The 16,534-nt window shown below is 35.7% G+C and overlaps 1 protein-coding gene across 1 annotated transcript; it reads left to right on the top strand.

Annotated features, from left to right (window-relative positions):
* The first annotated feature begins 5,079 nt into the window (after positions 1 to 5,079).
* On the top strand, positions 5,080 to 11,888 carry rnd3b (Rho family GTPase 3b). The gene is made up of 5 exons (XM_056465249.1): positions 5,080 to 5,501; positions 5,608 to 5,695; positions 7,777 to 7,886; positions 10,174 to 10,302; positions 11,186 to 11,888. The coding sequence occupies exons 1-5, from the start codon at positions 5,394 to 5,396 to the stop codon at positions 11,423 to 11,425; spliced, it is 675 nt and encodes a 224-aa protein (XP_056321224.1). The 5' UTR covers positions 5,080 to 5,393; the 3' UTR covers positions 11,426 to 11,888.
* The last annotated feature ends 4,646 nt before the right edge of the window (positions 11,889 to 16,534 follow it).

Below are 16,534 nucleotides of genomic sequence, written 5' to 3'. Positions count from 1 at the left end.
TACTATTTTATCAGCCCACCAAATGCAAAGATTTCATGTAAAAAAAAGTTCCTTGTGTATTAGTAATCCAGTGATATAGCAGTTATAACCATTCTGTAAAGACAAACTAAATGTTTTAAATGAATTAGAATGTATCACAAGGAGGATTAGAATGTGCAAAATAACCTGTTTGGTAACAAGACAAACATCAATTAAACTGATATAAATACTTCAATTTTTCAGACAGCCAGCAATCCAGTTTAGCAGATATAGCCTAAGCTGTGGAGGAGACATGGTGCAGTAGGCATAAATAATGAAATATTGTTCATCTTGAGGACATCAAAGACAAAACATCCTGAGTTCAACAAGTCTCCACATGCTGCATTTGCTATTGCACCAGCTCTACCAGAAATCTTAGCAATGGCTCATTCTTTGCTTAGAGTGGTCTTTCTGTGCACTGAAACATGCATGTACAAATAGCCAGAAGCAAAAACCATTTACTAGAGCATGAAGAAGATGCTAGTAGTGCAGGGATTTTACTTGATAAAACTTGTTCTTCATATGTATGATGGGTGTGATATTCTTCTGCAAACCAGAAGCACAAAATACTTGCAGCTTGATGATTGGAATTTTTTGAGAGACAGATTCACCTATTTTTCTTGGATTGCTACACTGCATTCTTTCACATTATGCAAATTGTTTGATTAATTATTTTTTGGGGATTTTAACACTTGTTTTACAAAAACAAGAAATGCTACAAAGCTAAATATGCTTTGCTTGCATTCCCCTATCTTTACATTTTTAAATATATAGTATAAAGTTGAATTACAATAAACAATCATCATGTACTGCAGGGATGTCAAACTTAGTTCCTTTAGGATCCCAGCCCTGCAGTTTAGTTCTAACCATGCTTCAATACACTTACCTGTAGGTTTTAAACAAGCCCGAAGAACTCAATTAGTTTGTTCAGGTGTGATTAATTAGGGAGGGTTAAAGCTAAACTGTGCAGAGCTGCGGCCCTCCAGGAACTGAGTTTGACATCTGTGATGTACTGTATTAGAGATCTGCGCGAGACTGAATTTCTAGACCGACCGCTCCCACTTTATATTCAGCCTTTGTTCACCCGCTGCCCGACCTGCCCCATTTTCAACTGCGACCCAACTGTTCCTCCTAAATTTAGATCTGGTTTCCAAAATCTCACATTTAAATTGGGCACTATCAAAAGAGAAAGGTAACAGATAAAAGTGTAGGTTGTGCAAGAATTGTAGGCTAAATGTCAGTTTTGTGATGAGACTTGAGTGCCGCGTTTGTGGCTGGTGAGGCACTGACTCTTTCAAAGTCAGATTTACAATCATATCTACTCAATAAGCTTGCCAACTACCGATTGTGTTTCATGTATCATATCATCATTAGTTCTATACACAAAGCAAGTACATATTGGGCCAAGGAAGAATGTCAAATGTATAACGGTTAAATATGCCTCCTAAAAAACACCCAGCTGGATGCTACAAAGTCCAGACAGGTTAACAAGCGGCCCACAGCACCACGGCGGATGCGCGCTTGCTCTCTCTCACTCTTCATCTCTCAAAAACGCTATATTGTTAGACCTCCTGCTACCGTTCAAATTACACCAGAGTTATCGTTTTATTCTGAAATTTATTCCTGCATGTCAAGAAATCTGGTCGGGAATCCAGACCTCTATATTGTATTACTATATATATTATTTATGTTCAATTGTACATTATATTTATCCAGTAGTCAATTAATTTACGTTTTTGAGCATAAACCTGAAATTGAAATTTCCAAATAAAACTGTTAAAAATATTGAACATTTAGCATATTACTGAGGTAAAACAAATTATTAAGACAAAATTCATTCATTCATTCATTCTCCTTCGGCTTACTCCCTTTTTTCATCAGGGGTCGCCACAGCGGATTGAACCGCCAACTTATTCAGCATATGTTTTACACAGCAGATGCCCTTCCAGCTGCAACCCAGTACTCTGAAACATCCATACACACTCATTCACACACTCATTCACTATGGCCAATTTAGTTTATTCAATTCACCTATACCATATGTCTGTGGGAGAAACCGGAGCACCCGGAGGAAACCCATGCAAACACAAGGAGAATGTGCAAACTCCACACAGAAACGCCAACTGACCCAACCAGGACTTGAACCAGCGTCTTTCGTGCTGTGAGGCGACAACACTACCCACTAAACCACTGTGTCGCCTCTTAAGAAAAAATTAAGAAGTTTAAAAATACTGTTTATAAATAATGCACAAATATCCGATACTTTATATAAACCTTTCTATAACATGATTTACTCTAAAATTAAAACCTGAATGAATACAGTGACTAAAACCTTAAATTTAAACAGCAAGATTCAAAGTTGATGTTGATAACTCCAAAAATTCTACTCTTTTATTGTTTGGTGTTAAAACAAACACATTCAAATAAAATTAATTTTAAATAAATTTAATTCCAGTGCAGTAATTTTTGACCACAAACAGCATGTGTGATCATTTTTTTCAGGATCATTATGCCTTATCAAATCTTGTCTATTCCGCGTGTGTGTGTGTGTGGGGGGGGGGGGGGGGGGGGGTGTTCACATACCTGAAGTATGCATTCTAAAATGACAGAATGTAATTTTTTTTTTCTATCAATAAGGGTTAATGTAACATGTAATACATAATCTTAATCTGAGTCCCCTTAAAATTGCACCACAATTAAACAAGCGCACAACATTTTGCAAATGTTTAGTATTGTAAGTAGTCATGTTTATTTCTCTGGTCATGTTAATCTTGCCTGGAGCACAAATCTGGGACAGCATACAAAAAAAAACATACATGATGACCCTGGGTTTGCCACAAACTTTCAATCACTCGTATGCTCTCATGAAAAGGCCACAATCTAAATATACACCTCCTTAGTGCACTAGTTATTTTAGCTTGTTTCATGTCTCCATGGTGGGAACAGCAGATTTCTGGCAAATTGCCTCCATCTTTGAGTTTCTCCTTTCTCACCGGCTCAACCTAAAATCAGAGAGCTCTTTTATCAGGTGAGAGGAGCCGTCCTAAAACAGAAGAGGCCCATGTCTGATGTTTAACTTTCACATTCCACAGACTCGCACAGTTTGTTATTCTATATTCTGGTGGTCCAGCAGGGGTTGTGAATAACTCTGTCAAAAAAATGCCGTTATCAGATCCATATGTTTCCACCCACATTGAGTGAGCGCTGCTTCTTAAGTTCTGCAGCTCTGTATAAAGCGCATGTGGTATTTCTGCTCTGTCAGCATAAAGTTACACCCCAGCTGTGGCCAATGGGGATTTCATAGGGACACAAGAGGAAATGACACAAACATGTAGACAGTCATGATGACGGAGACATGAATACTGATACTCCTAGAAGATCACTCGCTCACATGCTAGCAGTTCTGTTATGATATAAAATAATCACTCAAAGATGATAATTTACTTCACTTCTTAATCTAGTTCAGTATTTTATTCTGTTGAACACAAAAGAAGATATTTTGTAGAATGTTGCTAATCTTTTTAGCATTTTTCCTCCTATGAATAACAGTAGCCTACTGGTTGTGCATGTAGTTACTTACAGCCTACAGTATGTCAAGGATGGACCATGGGGTGAGGGGGAAAGGCAAATCAACACTTTACCAAATAATACTGCTAGTTTGCTATCTGTAGACAAAATCATATTAGGCAAGAATTTGAGCAAAATCATAGGCTGAAGTGGAAAAATAAGCAATTCTTAAGTGTTTCCATGTGTGATCAGTATTGTTAAAAAGCATTTCACAAGTCTCGAGGCTGATCTGTAAATGATCCAGGAAGGAGACAGTTCTTACTGGTTGACTGTGAGGATGTGGTCTTCCTTCAGTCATGGATCTTCTCGCTCTGGCTATCCTCCAACTGGAGAACATTCCTGCTCAGGGCTGATCTCAAACGGCTGCTGACGCTGAGAAACAGAAGGGTGTTCACTCTTTATTTCGGCATAAGAAAATATTTAAATGTTTAAAAAAATATGATTTTTTGTGGTGCAAATAAATGTACAGAATAAATGTACTCATTTTGATTTTTTAAAACATAATGTTTTCACAATGTGTATGTACAAAATCCTTCAGTTCTGAGGAAATATGATTTCATTATTCCTGCTTATCATGAAATAGTTTTACGTCATAAACAGAGCCAAAAGACAAAACACTGGATTCGTGTGATTTTTGTGTTAAGACGCATTTGGAGCCAACATTATTGCGAAATTGTTAAGAAAAAGAGGACAAGCCAACCACAAGGCATTCTTCTCGCATTTCATCAAAAGCTTGGCCTCTCTATAAGGTTGGAAAGTCACTCCATGGCTGTTTTCTCTTAAAATATCTTGTATATTGACCTCGTGGTGAGTGCTCTATGGAACAAACAACACAACCTTTAAGGACTTCTGGAAAGATAGTTCATAGTTGTGCTTAAACACTGAAGAATTAGAGACATTCAACCAACTATTGAACTATATAATTCATAGTTGCGAACTGGATTAAATATTTGCTGGGGCTTTTGAGATTATGAAATTTGACAAAATGAACATGGATTTAATTTTATAAGACTCATTTACAAAACAGCTATATAGAGATTGTTCACTCAAAAAAGAACATTTCTTCACCATTTCTCATTCTCGTGTTTTTTTATTCAAAGTGCCAATTATTGACTTACATTTTTCGTATCACCATTTTTCATCAACTAAAACTCTCAAAGAATCAGAAATATTCTTGAATGTTCTATTGAAGAAAAAGTCACTCGTTGGATTAATGCATTATCAGCTACTTTTCATTTTGAGTGGAACTTTTTTAACGATAAGTTACAACTTAAATTAGTAGCATAGGTAAAGAATTGTTTTGGTTACAACAAAATTTACAGGCAGTTCAACTGGTTAGCTGATCACATCACAGTCATGTGGTATTACTAACGATACAACAGCTGTGTTCTTCTAGATTATTATTGACACAGCTCTTCAGAAAATTCTGGTTTTGGTTTCTTCAGCAGCGTTTGTCTATGTGGAACGCGCGGCGCGCACTCGGGCACTGGAATGTGAGCTGATGAGGGGCGGCGCGGGCTCGCGCTGCGCTCATCACTCAAGTATGTGGATGTTTCACAGACTCCAGTCGAAGAGGTTTATTTCTCAGTGCAGCGCGCAGAAGATGCCTTCACGGAAAGCACGATAAGTCGAGCTTCAGCTTTACTCTTAATCCTTTTTCATCTCAAACAAGGAGCACTGAGCACAACTTTAAATTCTCTGAACAAAAGTATTGGACTATTTCTCTCCTTCTCATGGACAGACTTCAGACTCGAGGTCAGCCGGTTGATGTTCAGCGACTGTGAATGAAGATGAGGTTCAGTTAGTTCATGATGGATCACCATCACGATCTCAAATGTAAAATAGTTGTGGTTGGAGACACTCAATGTGGAAAGACGTCTTTGTTAAATGTCTTTGCCAAAGACTCCTTCCCAGAGGTTTGTGGTAAAAAATGTAATTTATGTGAACGTTAATTCAGCTTTTATTGTAATTTTTGTCGTGTGTAAACAGTGTTTAGTTAAACTTTTGATCTTTCTGTCACAGAACTATGTTCCTACGGTGTTTGAGAACTATACGGCCAGTTTTGAGGTGGACACATTAAGAGTGGAGCTCAGTCTTTGGGATACTTCAGGTAAGAAGAAGAATTAGATGTCTTTGAGGATATTAAATTAGTTTTTTAATCTGCTCCATGGGACTTCACAGACAAACATATGTGCTTTTATTAGTTATAGAATAATATGTAATGCAGATTTAGAGATTATAACATTGTAATGGCCATAATTCAATGAACCTCCTCCCATTTCTAGTGGACTGTAGGGAGTGGGTGAGGACCACTGATATCATTCTTCACTTATGAGGAAATTCAGAAATGAATGCAGTGATTATGTGGTTGACAAAATGCAAAGAAGCACAAATCTAAAAGTTATTGTTGTGCACTCTTAAAAATAAAGGTTCTTTATTGGCATCATAAAAAATATTTGACCATCTAAAAACCTTTTTCTATTCCCCAAAATGTTCTTTACAGTTGAAAAATTTCACTTCCTTTTTTATGTTCTTCAAACTCATGGTTCTTTGGAGAACTTTTTACTGCAAGCTTCTTTGGTGAATTAATTATTCTATCTATCTATCTATCTATCTATCTATCTATCTATCTATCTATCTATCTATCTATCTATCTATCTATCTATCTATCTATCTATCTATCTATCTATCTATCTATCTATCTATCTATCTATCTATCTATCTATCTATCTATCTATCTATCTATCTATATATATATATATATATATATATATATATATATTAAGAGTGGATTACTTTTATTTCATTGTTTGTTTGTTTTCTATGTTCTAGTTGTGCGTGTTAGTTTGCACATGTTTCCATTCCTGTTACTCCTCTATTATTTAAGTTTCATGTTCCCCTCAATTCATAGATCAGATTTTTTGTTTCATGGTGGTCATGAAGTGTTCTCCAGCAGATCCAGTTTTCTACTACTTAGTATTTAAAATATATAAAATAAAAAAGATTTCAGTCAAGCTTTCCAATCAGAAACACATTTTCAGTTCAGTTTTATGTTTGAATAAGCTTTTCATGTCCGAATAACTCAAAGTAATTAAATTGTAAAACCTTGTTTGATAACTTATTCTAAGCTTTATTTAGAAAGAGTGTACAGTAAACTCGAGCAGTGTAGTTTATACATTCTCACAGATTAGCCTATGATGTTCTCGCAGCAGATTCATGGTTGTCTCCCACACTTCTAGAATGACTCAGATGATTGTTGTTAATGTTAGGTAATACTAGTCTCAAAATAAACCACAGATACAGTATGTGGTAGTATGTGTATGTGGCACGATTTTTCATAGCAAACATTTTTTTCTGCTTCCTCATCTATCTTTTTGTGAGCAATCCATGCAGCTGCTCTCCATCCTCATCTCAGAATGGACAGACATTTTAAAATGAAAGCTTTAAATATTTTAGTAATGATGGCTAATGATCTAAGGTTTGAACTCATTTCAAGCCCTACAAACTTTCTAGAGCAGATTCAACACTCACCTCCCAGAATAGCACTGTAACCTAATTTAGTGGGCTTGAATCATGGGTACATGTGCTGTCTTTCTATGTAAAGAGGGACAGTGACTTGCACAAAGACCTCATAGAAAACAGCCAGTATCAGTAAAGCAGGTTCAGAATGGCCAGAAGATCCTACTAACAGTCATACTCTGAGTAAATAAATGGATACACTTTACATTATTTGAAGTGGATTGCATGTCTTTTACTGTTAAACGACAGCTGTTGTTCCTGAGGTTTTCTCTGAAAGTGTGATACCTCACAAGGTAGACCTGTTTGCGCTAAACAATAGGTTTATATGTTTATATTTTAACCTTCTCTAGGGCACTCATTTAAATGCTCATTGGAAAAACATTGGAGTGTCGCTGGGGGTTATTACAAGACCTTTGATCTTTTCTGACTTTATATTGCAATAAAGTTACCATATATGGTTCATCGATCAATAAAGGGCTAAAACAATATGGTAGAAACCCTAATATTGCAAGCAGCATATCAAGTGGTATTGTACAGATACAAATATCTGGAAGTGGATGCCATCGGACACATTAAATTTACAAATGGCCACATCTGCTCATTCGTTTTTATTATTCACTCCAGTAATAATTTATTTGTTTATAAAAGGTTCTCTCTATTTCTATTTCACAGGCTCTCCATATTATGACAATGTGCGCCCTCTTTCTTACCCGGACGCTGATGCGGTTCTAATCTGTTTCGATATTGGTCGACCAGAGACTCTGGAGAACGTGCTAAGGAAGGTAAGCTGATCTTCATGACGTTCGATTTGTTTATTGATGCAGTTTATAAACTGTCATAGCTCTCCTGAATTGGGTTTGGTATAATCTCACAAGCCTCGTCTTTGTGGCACTGAGAACAAAAGTGCAGACTTCTGAGAGAAGAGTTCAGTGAATGAGAGAGCCAATGTGTAGGAGGACTTTGATCCTTTGACTATCTCAAGAGGGAGAGAATGACAACCAATAAGAGCTTGTTTAGGTTGGGCTTCAGAATCACAGAGCCTTTGTGCCACAGGATGGCTTCTAACCTCTGATGTCATTAGGGGATGAGAAGCTCTGAGAGAGAAGTAGCCATCCCTTTTTGGGCATTTTTCTATTGGTGCGCCCTCGGATTGCATCTCTGTGAGAGAGGCGATCTGAGCCAATGATGACAGAGGGGGATTTGAGGTAGAATAGAGAACACTATTGGTGAACACAAATGCCTACTGTCACCTACTGTATACTGGGGTGACTAAGAAGCGATGACACATAATACTAAATACTTTTTAAGGGAAAGTTCAGCCAAAAATGTAATGTTATTGTTAATGTACTCACTCTCAGACCACCCAAGATGTCAACTGCTTTTTTTTTTCTTTAATAGAACATTAAATAAGTTTTTAAGGAATTCATAAAATCACAGCTTTAGCTAAATAAATGATCTTAACACTAGAACTACCTTAATTCTATGGCCATAGTGGTCATTGAGGTTGTTCATACTAGACTGATTTTTAGACTGATGCTAGAATAATTTTTGCCAGGTAATATTTAATTGTGATGCTTCTGAATGAAGCTTTGAATGTTAAATTGTATGATCTTATCAGTAATATTTAATTGTGTAAGAGTTGGCGCCCCTGAAGGTGTGTGTGAAACTTTGTATCTGGCAAACAGGAGGGCAAAGATTTTTCTTTGCAGTAAAGATGTTGTTTTTGAAAGTCTAAATGGCAACAAATGTGGATATAAACATTGTGAATTTTAGAAAATTGATACCTCTAAGAAATGTCAATAGGCTACTTGACTTTTTGATTTCATAACGCTCAAAATAAATAAATATTTTATGTCAAGAGAATGTAATGATAAAAATCAGGACTCAAAATTAAAATAGTTATGATAACAATGTATTAGTTCACAGAGCCTGCTGTTGTAGCTAATTACTTTGTTTAAATTCACAATAGGTTAATGCTTTTAGCCTCTTTGTTAAATAAATTAAATAATAGTCACAGTAAACATCACAGGTATGCATTTCAATGCACAATAAAAAACCTTTCTGAAAACGTATGTGGCGAGTGAGGCGGCGTGGAGGGTGGCGTGAGTGAGATAATCAGAGACACCTGGACGCATCACCTGCCTCGAGTTTCACGGAGGAGCCCTGGAAGCTAAAAGGGGGAGAGACGCCAGTGTTAGACGAGAGAGGACCGGGCCCGGACATATTATGTTTTACTTTCAATTTGAAGAACTGCCGTCTGTTTGTTTTATTTATTTATTTATTTTTCATTAAAACGCATTAAAAGTTTGTCGGTTCTCCGCCTCTTTCGTAAACTTCATTACAGCATGAAAAAAGTAGCATATGCTGAAATAATATGCCATTTGTAATGCATACAGACAATTTGGACCCTATCGTCAAGGTAGAAATTCTCTTTATGTTTTGTTATTTTGATATAATAGCAGTGTTAGAATAAATTACACTTATTTAAGAATACTAAATTCATTAGAGTTTTTGTTTCAACAACATTATTCCACTGCAACATTTAAAAACAGTCAAAAAGACCAGCCTTGGTATTTCTGATGTTAAATGCTCAGCTGATAATTTTCAATCCCATTTCCAAGTTTATTACTATTTTGTTTTGAGTTATTCCTTTAATAATTGAGAAGCCAGTTGCATAAAATGTGTCTTTGGAAATAGTTTGACAAATTAGCAGCTAGAGGTACTCAATTCAAATTAATAACTTAAATAAACCAAACTGCAACCATTCTTAAGAAAAATAATTACTGACTAACTGAGTCTTACCTAAAACTAGTCTATAAGAAACTGGACATTATTATGGAATCATTGAAAATGACCATAAAATCAGAGATTTCGCATAATGTTGAGATAACAAACATGGTGTAAATGTCATATAAACATTGTGGAAAGGAATGTGTAAACGGCTAAATTCCATGATACTCTGATGAAAGATTTTCTTACTGTTATAAAACATTTCAACAGTGGTGTATATATTACAAAAATACATTAATGATTGTAATAAAATAGTTGAATATTGTTTTATTTCTTTAGTGGAAGGGAGAAATTGAAGAGTTCTGTCCTAATACCAAAGTCCTTTTGGTTGGATGCAAGTCAGACCTGCGTGCAGACCTGGCAACATTTGTACAGCTGTCCAATGACATTCCTTCATCATACGACCAGGTGGGTTTTTTCAAGGAATATTAATGGAATTATAATGGTGCAAAACAGATCCAATATATCGGCTTACTGGACTTAACTACACTCAAACTACTTAAAATCAGTTAAAACAACACAATTCTTGAGATTTTTTGGTCACAACTTTATTGTTTCATGTTCAATCTACTTAAAGTGGTAAAAACTATTAGGTTAGGACAACATGAAGGCATTTCTACAGTGTAGGTAGGTCCACACAGATACTGCCCCCACAGAAATCTGCAGAATTTTGTACGCATCATTCAGTCTATTTTTTTGCTGATGTAAATATATATTTCTTCAGTTATTATATTTTATTTCAGTAATATTATTGAAGAAAATGCTAATGTTTAGATGATTTATGTACAATATAATTAGTAATTTTGGCGGATGTATTATATGATATTGCTTTGGTTAACAAACAATTAGTTCTAATTTGATTTGCATTAGAAACATTTAAGTTTCTATACTCTAAAAAATTGTTTTGCAGATTATTGATATTATATTTTATTTTATATATATTATATATTATTATATTTTATTTTTTATTTGTTTTGCAGAATTCTGTGCACAATAAAAAATAAAAAATAAAATTCTAGATATCCTGTCTGGCCCTGGTATAAGCTATAATAACTTGTAGTACCATATTAATTTATGTCATTTTTTTAAACAATTACAATAATCAATATTAATTCACACACAAAGATATGCTTGTGGATTAGACATTCCTTTTAAAGATAAACAATCTTTTTAACTGCATATTTTCCTAACATGCAGCGATGAGCCCTGAATTAGATGACAGGACATCAAGTATGCACCAGTCCATTAGCTAACAACATTAAGTGAATTTTTGGCTCTGTGTGTCTCGTAGGGTTCAAACATGGCCAAGCTGATCTCGGCCCCTTACATCGAGTGCTCAGCGCAGCAGTCAGAGAACAGCGTGAGGGACATTTTTCACATAGCCACATTGGCCTGCGTCAGTAAAAACAACAAGAACGTGAAGCGCATCAAGTCCAGCAGAGCCACCAAAAGGACCTCGCGTGTATCCAGCAGGCCAGAGCTGGACTCTCATCTACGCAAGACCAAGGCCAAAACCTGCACAGTCATGTGATTTCAGAAGCCATCCTATCTGCATGCATTTCTTCTAATATCAGGATTCTTTCTAAAAGTCCACCGGGGAATTAATGGGCGTTGAAACGAAGGGAGATATTTTGCACTTCGCTAGTATTCTCAATACGTACTGAACTGAGTCAGCGACATGTATTAATAATGATGAAGCAGTCTATTTAAAAGCACCTCAGAGCATTTTTTAGCCATCTTTGAAAACATTAAGCAGGGAAAACCTCTGTGTGTTACTGTGTACTTTGTAGAAAGCCTCCAAAGATGAAGTTCCTGGGGATTTTGCAGCGTAACCCAGTTTGTGGACGTAATTAACTTGGATTAACTCGCTAACCTCAGACCTGTCCTGCACCAAAAACAAAAACGGTCTCAATTACTGTCACAGATATACATTGTGGGTTGTTTTTCTATGTGAGAGATTAATATGAGGTAATAAACGAAGCATAACTGTCAAACACTCATGTCATTGTATGCAAACACATTACTCATTCTAAAATCCTCTTACTTACAGGGCTTTTTCCAAGTCACTTTCAACTTACTTTCAAGCAAATTTCCAGACAAAAAAAAGGTCAATTTACATGTTTACATACATATTAATGCTTTATCACATTAAACCAGATGCTTTCTTGTATAGTATAGTATAGTATAGTATAGTATAGTATAGTATAGTATAGTACAGTATAATATAGTATAGTACTCTAAGGAAAATGTTTGATGGCATGTTTGCCTCAAGCCAAACACGTAAACAAGGTAAGCCAGTAAGTTGAATTAATGTCATTTACTCTCTTAAATGTAATTTTACTTACATGTTTAAGGGGTGGTCCTCTATGATATAATTTTAAACTTTAGTTGATGTGTAATGCAGCTGTGTGAACAAAAACCTCTCTGAATGAATGTAATATGCTCAAAGATCAATGCAAAGGGAGATGTTAGCTTTTACAGAGTTAGCTTAGCAAAGTGTACAGCGAACGAAGGTTGGGGACTACAAAAAAATACATCCGGGCTAGTGAGATCACAAACACTTCAGGTTACACGTATACACCATGTGCAGACAACCTGCGCAGCGAAGGGGCGTGGCAAGAGGCGCTGTAATGTTATAGCAGCTTGTTCTGTTTCTGTTTTTGGGCTTCCAAAGGACACGACACAAAGAGAGAAGTGCTGACAATTTAATTTCAATTATGTTCCAGAGAATTAAAAAATACATATAGCTAGCATTTGACAAAGGACTGCTTCCAGAATCTCTCCCAGTTCAGTGCTGGATTCAGCTAAAAACGAGCAGCTCCAACTTTAATAGACGAAGCTGTGGATTGTGAGCCACAACCTGTAAGTGTTTTTGTTTGTTAAAATTGATCAACTACAGGCACAGTTTCTAGCTTTAATGGTTCAAATTCATATTTATCAGTCAAACCGTTGTAAACACACACAATCTTCAGCAGTGCTCTCTATGCTACCACTTTCTCTGCATCATACATCTGAAATAACGAACTCGCAAAGATATGAACGTTTTAACCCCAATATATGTGAAAGACACTTGTCAGATTTTATTTTAAAGAGCAGGTGTGAGGTTTAGCTGTGTCCTCTTATTTCTTTGTCCAATTCAGGCTCACACTGACAGTGTGACTGCTAAACTGACTGAGAGTATTTACACAGAGAAACAGCATGTGCTAGTGGACTGGACGTGACGCCTTCTGAGGATATAGAACCGATCCACGAATCACAGCACATTATGGCACAGTTTACACTGCTAGTTAAATGTGACCCAATGTTGATTTTTTAGCTCATATGTGACACAGACTGGATCTGATCTATGACTGTGTAAATACAAAAAAAACGCATGCGTTCGGATATTTAGAGATCGGCTTTCTTGCCTCCTTCATATGAGGAAATAAATCATATATAAATCATATATGCGACAATGTGACTATCATGCAAACAGGCAGATCGGATTTATTGAGGCATTCCGTTTTGTACATCATTAAACTTGCAACAATGTGGTACTTCTCCATGGTTTAATGGCGTAGAAGGAAGAGCATGTGTGGAGACACCGGCGCGGTAAACAACAACAACAGAGGAAACATAGAGGAGGAAAGTAGTCAGTCACCACAATTTGCTCCCACCAGACCTGAAATCTCTCTCGTACCAACACATTCCTCTGAATGGTGGAGGACACCATATATAAACCATAGGCGCAAGCTGCGGACTCAAAATCATTTTAAAGTTGGGTGATCTTCACATATTTCGCAGAACTAAAAGCAAGACAATTTCTTCCATCATGGCTAGTGTGGCGCAGATACTAGAACCTGCCTTTACGCGACATTGTTAATTGTATGGCAAGTGTAAACACATGAATCAGATATGCGTCACAATTAAAAGAACGTGTAAATGGGCAGGCAAAAAATCAGATATAGGCACCAAATGAGAATTGGGCATCAAGACCTGACAGTGTAAACAGGGCCTATGTTAGATGACCAATCAGAGCCTCTTGAGGGTGGGCTTTTGGAGGATCTAGGAAACATGACAGTAGTTTTCAGGTTAGCTGAATAGCAGTATATAAAATTAAGATATGTGAAAAAAGCTTGATTTTTTTTTTTACAATTGAAGCATGAGCACACATTGCTTTGCACTCCAAACCTTAAAAAATTCTCTGGACCACCCCTTTAAATATCATCTTTCATGGTAAATTTACATTTATTTTAATTCCATGCATTGTTCATTCTTGAAGAGGTAATCATTCTTGAAGAGCAGTTTGTTTTCTCCCACTGCTTAATAAAGGGAAGAGATTTCAAAATGTCAGGCAGATCACAGCTACAGCCACTTTTCATTTTATTTTATTTTACTTGAATAGCTCATTATTATTACCTAAGTCTTAAGATATATTATTATTAAATCACACCTTCAATCACATTTTTAAAGAATTTTATCCAAAGCACTTTATCCAAAATATAAGCACTTTTAAAAACTTCAAAATTGTAGATTAAAATTCGAGCATTCTTAAGGATGTCCAACAATGTTTTAAGCTTTGTCTGTATTCTTTAATGCATTTGAGTGGGCAATTATTCTATAAAGAAGTGATTCACTGATTTGATTTGGCCAAGAGTCTTCAAACTTTTTGTTTCGAGAAACTCGAGAGGTTTTGTCCAGAAAATTGTTATACTAATTTCTTACACATTTAATTCATAGCCTCAATTACTAATCTCAAAATGCCATTTAAAGCTGGATAAAGAAGACACGAATCATTAATATGCAAACTTAGGCAGTAATTAGAGATAAATAGCAAGATAAAGAGAAAGATCAACTGATATATTGTGATATATCTATGCTATATGTGTGTGTGACTGTATGAAAAAAGCAGGAGACTCAAGAGCATGTGCTTTCAATATTCAAAAAAATGTGATTTCTAAACACTTTTGGCAAGCCATTTTAACAATTAATACTAGCATTTTCATCATGCATGTTTCTGGATCCTACATTCTACTATCTTTTTCATTAGTACTTATTCATTGTCTATTTTATTAGGTACTAATGTTTATTGTTTAGTTGCTAGTACCCTTTTAAAAGGTATTAGCACTTATTCATTTTGGTGGTTCTTATTTATTCATTAGATACTAGTACTTATTAATTCAATACTTCCTTAGATAACAATACTTCTTTAACTACATGCTAGTTTACCTACATGCTATTATTTCCTTATTATTCTTGTAATTCATTATTGGTATTCTAAGATTAGATACCATTCATTCATTCATTTTCTTTTCAGCTTAGTCCCTTTATTAATCCGGGGTCGCCACAGCGGAATGAACCGCCAACTTATCCAGCACATGTTTTACGCAGCGGATGCCCTTCCAGCCACAACCCATCTCTGGGAAACATCCATACACACTCACACTCATACACTATGGACAATTTAGCCTTCCCAATTCACCTGTACCGCATGTCTTTGGACTGTGGGGGAAACCGGAGTACCCGGAGGAAACCCACGCAGGGAGAACATGCAAACTCCACACAGAAACGCCAACTGACCCAGCCGAGGCTCAAACGAGCAACCTTCTTGCTGTGAGGCGACAGCACTACCTACTGCGCCACTGCGTCGCCTACTAGATACCAGTGCTTATTAATTAGACAGTTTTGCCTATAAAATAGATAGTAATACACTCTCATTAGAAACTAGTATTTATTGATTATTGACACTTTAATAGTAGTAGTAATTAAATTAATATTGCTTATTGATTAGTTATACTTATTCTGTTGCTATTTATTCTGTAGCTACTAGAATAGCATTGTCGAATGTTGTTTTATTTTTATTTTTATTTTTGCTAGTAAGATTTTAATTGAACTTTACTGTGGCTGTAATCTTACCAGTGATTAGTTATAACAAAATACAAGTTTAAAAAGTAATAATAGTTAATGAGTTCAGATGCAAAAGCCACGTGAACTTTTTTTAAATGAGCATTTTTCTCAATCTTTATGTTCAGTTATTTGACTTTAAAGGGGACCAAAAAGAACCTATCCTTTGCTATAAACGTGAAAATATTGGACCTACACACAGGAGTCATTCAAAACTTTCTAAAATGCTCATTTTAGAAGAAAATTCAGGATGAAACTCAGATGAAACTGCAAATTAGACCAGTGTGTCATAAAAAAGTATTGTATTTTTGTTTGTATTGTTCATTTAAATATAAAGTATACCTGAGGAGTTATTCACTAATGTTTTTCAGTGCGCTGTTTCTAACGCATAAACACTACCATCTGCTGGATATAACTGGAAACACAAGCAACTTGGCCAAAAAGAAAGTACTGTAAATAAATGACATTTGCTGACATTATTATCCACATTAAAAAATATTTACTTATTAAATATTACCCTCAAACATATCCAGATGGAGTGCAGATTAAGTGGTCAAAAGGCAAATCATTTACAGAATCAAATGTTCAATGTAGGAGGAAAGCAAAGTTTTGGATTAAAAAAAGGAAAGTCATTGACACATTCATTCCATTTTTTTATGCAAAATGAATGTCCTTTTTTAGATATGCACTGCATAAGTCTAAATAACCAATTATTGTATAGGCTGCTGATATACATAAAAAAAAAACGACAAGTATG

Source organism: Danio aesculapii, chromosome 9 (genome assembly GCF_903798145.1).
Source record: "Danio aesculapii chromosome 9, fDanAes4.1, whole genome shotgun sequence".
Taxonomy (NCBI): domain Eukaryota; kingdom Metazoa; phylum Chordata; class Actinopteri; order Cypriniformes; family Danionidae; genus Danio; species Danio aesculapii.
The sequence above is the reverse complement of the archived record's forward strand: the minus strand, read 5'-3'. Positions and strand labels throughout refer to the sequence as shown.

What these genes read in the sequence shown, in the direction of transcription:
- rnd3b (XM_056465249.1), top strand. Translation starts at nt 5,394, where the DNA reads ATGATGGATCACCATCACGATCTCAAATGTAAAATAGTTGTGGTTGGA. An exon ending in TGGAGAACGTGCTAAGGAAG is followed by an intron (nt 7,887 to 10,173) that starts GTAAGCTGATCT and finishes TTATTTCTTTAG; the next exon opens with TGGAAGGGAGAAATTGAAGA. An exon ending in TTCCTTCATCATACGACCAG is followed by an intron (nt 10,303 to 11,185) that starts GTGGGTTTTTTC and finishes TGTGTCTCGTAG; the next exon opens with GGTTCAAACATGGCCAAGCT.